Genomic DNA, 2380 nt, shown 5'->3' with positions numbered 1-2380 from the left:
TGATTGAAAAAATATAAAGTCAGAAGAAAAAGTGTTATAAAGTAAAACATTTAATTCGACATATATGTTAGTATTGTTGTTGACTGTCTTAATATAGATAAAAGAAGTTATAAAAAAGCATGCGAAGATCCGAAATTTTATAAAAAGGAAAATTGCGGAACATAAAGAAACGTTTAATGCCGAAGGCGTAAGAGATTTCATTGATATGTACTTACTGAAAAATAGGAAGGTGCCAGACAGTGAATTTTTATCTGGTGAGTTTTATGAGATATTAATTATATTCTTATAATTTCTTTAATGATATTAACAAAAAAAATTACAAAATAAAGCAGCTTAACCAAAAATGAAAATGAAATATAAATAATATAATGAATATGCGAAAAACAATATTACGAAAAAAATATTACATTTATATCTAGCAGTAATAAACACTACCTATAAACATATTTGCTCTTACCATCTCTCTTTTCCTCTCTCTCTCTCTCTCTCTCTCTCTCTCTCTCTCTCTCTCTCTCTCTCTCTCTCTCTCTCTCTCTCTCTCTCTCTCTCTCTCTCTCTCTCTCTCTCTCTCTCTCTCTCTTTCTATCTATCTATCTGTCTATCTCCATACATACGTACATGAACCCCTACACTTACATATGTGAGTGTGCGCGCGTATATAAGTGTGTTGTGTGTGTGTGTGTGTGTATGCATGTATGTATTATGTAATTTAAATTTACAGAAAAGAAAAGAAGAAGACAAGTGTAGGAACAACAAGCACGTGTATAACTTTGGGAAGAATGGAAAAGTCTTTTACGAATTATGGGAAGATGTTATTTAGTTGAGGAGATTACTAAGGGTTGTATTATTGCTAGTAGGTGGGTTAATTTGGGGTGCAGTGTGAGAGTTTGGTTGTTCCGAGGACTGGTGTTGAAGCTCACGTCTGCTAGAAGAGCTGATTATGGGTCCCAAATGGAGGAGCAAGATATTTTCACGAATGATTTATTGAAGATAAGGTAGTATTTATGCTGTGGAAGAAAATTAGATTTTAGGACATTAAAGAAAAGTTTAGGTAGAGATGTAACTTGGAGAAAGAATGGTGGTGCGAACCATAAGATTTCCCGTTTCCTGGCCTTAGAATGTTTAGAGTCTGTGGTTGTAGTAGGTGGATCAGCTGTTATAAGCTCGGGGTGACCAGTGGGGCTGCCGAGTGCGATGTGTAGGGGTTTATTGAGAGTTGTTGCATCGGTGTTGAGTGGAAGAACTGTATGTAGATTCGGTGTTAATACTGGGAAAGGGATGTGCTATTTTAGTTTTAAGCTTAGTATTGGGGATATGATATATCTTTTCGCGGAAGTCACTTATTTGGAGGACTGATTATAATACGTTGCATGACTGTTAGAAATTTCTTTATTTGCAGACAAGCTGAAGATTCTGATAGATATGACTGTGATTACAGTATTATAAGTATGCTAAGGGTGATTAGATGGGAAATTGATATATTGTAAAGACTGGTTGGATTTATGGGTGACAGAGATTTGTATTCAAGTCCAGAGTAACGTCTAAGATATTGGCCACCTTAGTCTCAATTTCGAAAGTAATTGTCAGGTTATAGTTTTTTTAAAAATTGCATAGGGCTTTCTTCGTGCGTTCCACGGACTGTCGAGATGACCCAGTTGCTGGAAGAAGTGCATTATGCCTGTATAGTCCACCAGAGAAGTTAGGGAAATATTGTTTAATTTGGGAGAGAAGGAATAAGCCAACTACGTCAGTAACCGGGGCTGAGTCTGATGCGCCCATGGTTATATCGAAGAATTCGTAGATGAGTTGCGGATTCAATTATTGTCCTTAAAGTGAATTAGAGTCTTCTTTGCTGCCAGAATGATATTGATGTCAGATCAAGAGATGGGTACAAATTTTCGGGCGAAGATTAAGGATTTATTTAAGAGAATTGGCATTTGTGTGTTCTTCAATAGTTTACAAACATCTTCCACGCTGCAATTGTTTTCGTTTCAGCACACAATTTCAAATCAAGTCATTTGCTATGCAAGTACATCTCCGTAATTTTTTAAAATTACTTTGGATAAATGCCAGCAATGACCTTCTCAGGCTCTCCAATATTTTAATTTCTAAACAGAAACAATCAGGGGCAGAGAGTGGAATTGCAAAAAATTAATAATTTCCCCAATTTTTTTTTTATAGCATATAAATGTATTAATGGGGAAAACATATTGAAAAACATTAATACATGCGAGAGTGATAGTCCGAAGTGAGATGATGAGGGAGGGGTGTAAAAAAGAGTCTTCAAATTTTTTTCATACAAGATGCCCCCCCAACCCCATATTTTGGAAGGCTGTGGTTTTAAAAAATGGGGAAAATCCCCCAAAATGTTTTCCCTACA

General features: G+C 35.7%; 1 protein-coding gene across 1 annotated transcript in view; it reads left to right on the top strand.

The window, feature by feature from the left end:
• The window catches only part of LOC106870542 (cytochrome P450 2B4), a 16096-nt gene that overhangs the window by 7022 nt on the left and 6694 nt on the right, over positions 1-2380 (top strand). Inside the window, exon 4 of the mRNA XM_014916665.2 lies at positions 98-254. Within this exon, the coding sequence (XP_014772151.1) occupies positions 98-254 (157 nt within the window). The remainder of the gene's footprint in view (positions 1-97; positions 255-2380) is intronic.

Source organism: Octopus bimaculoides, chromosome 11, assembly GCF_001194135.2.
Source record: "Octopus bimaculoides isolate UCB-OBI-ISO-001 chromosome 11, ASM119413v2, whole genome shotgun sequence".
NCBI lineage: Eukaryota > Metazoa > Mollusca > Cephalopoda > Octopoda > Octopodidae > Octopus > Octopus bimaculoides.
This window is presented reverse-complemented; position numbering and strand designations above follow the sequence as displayed.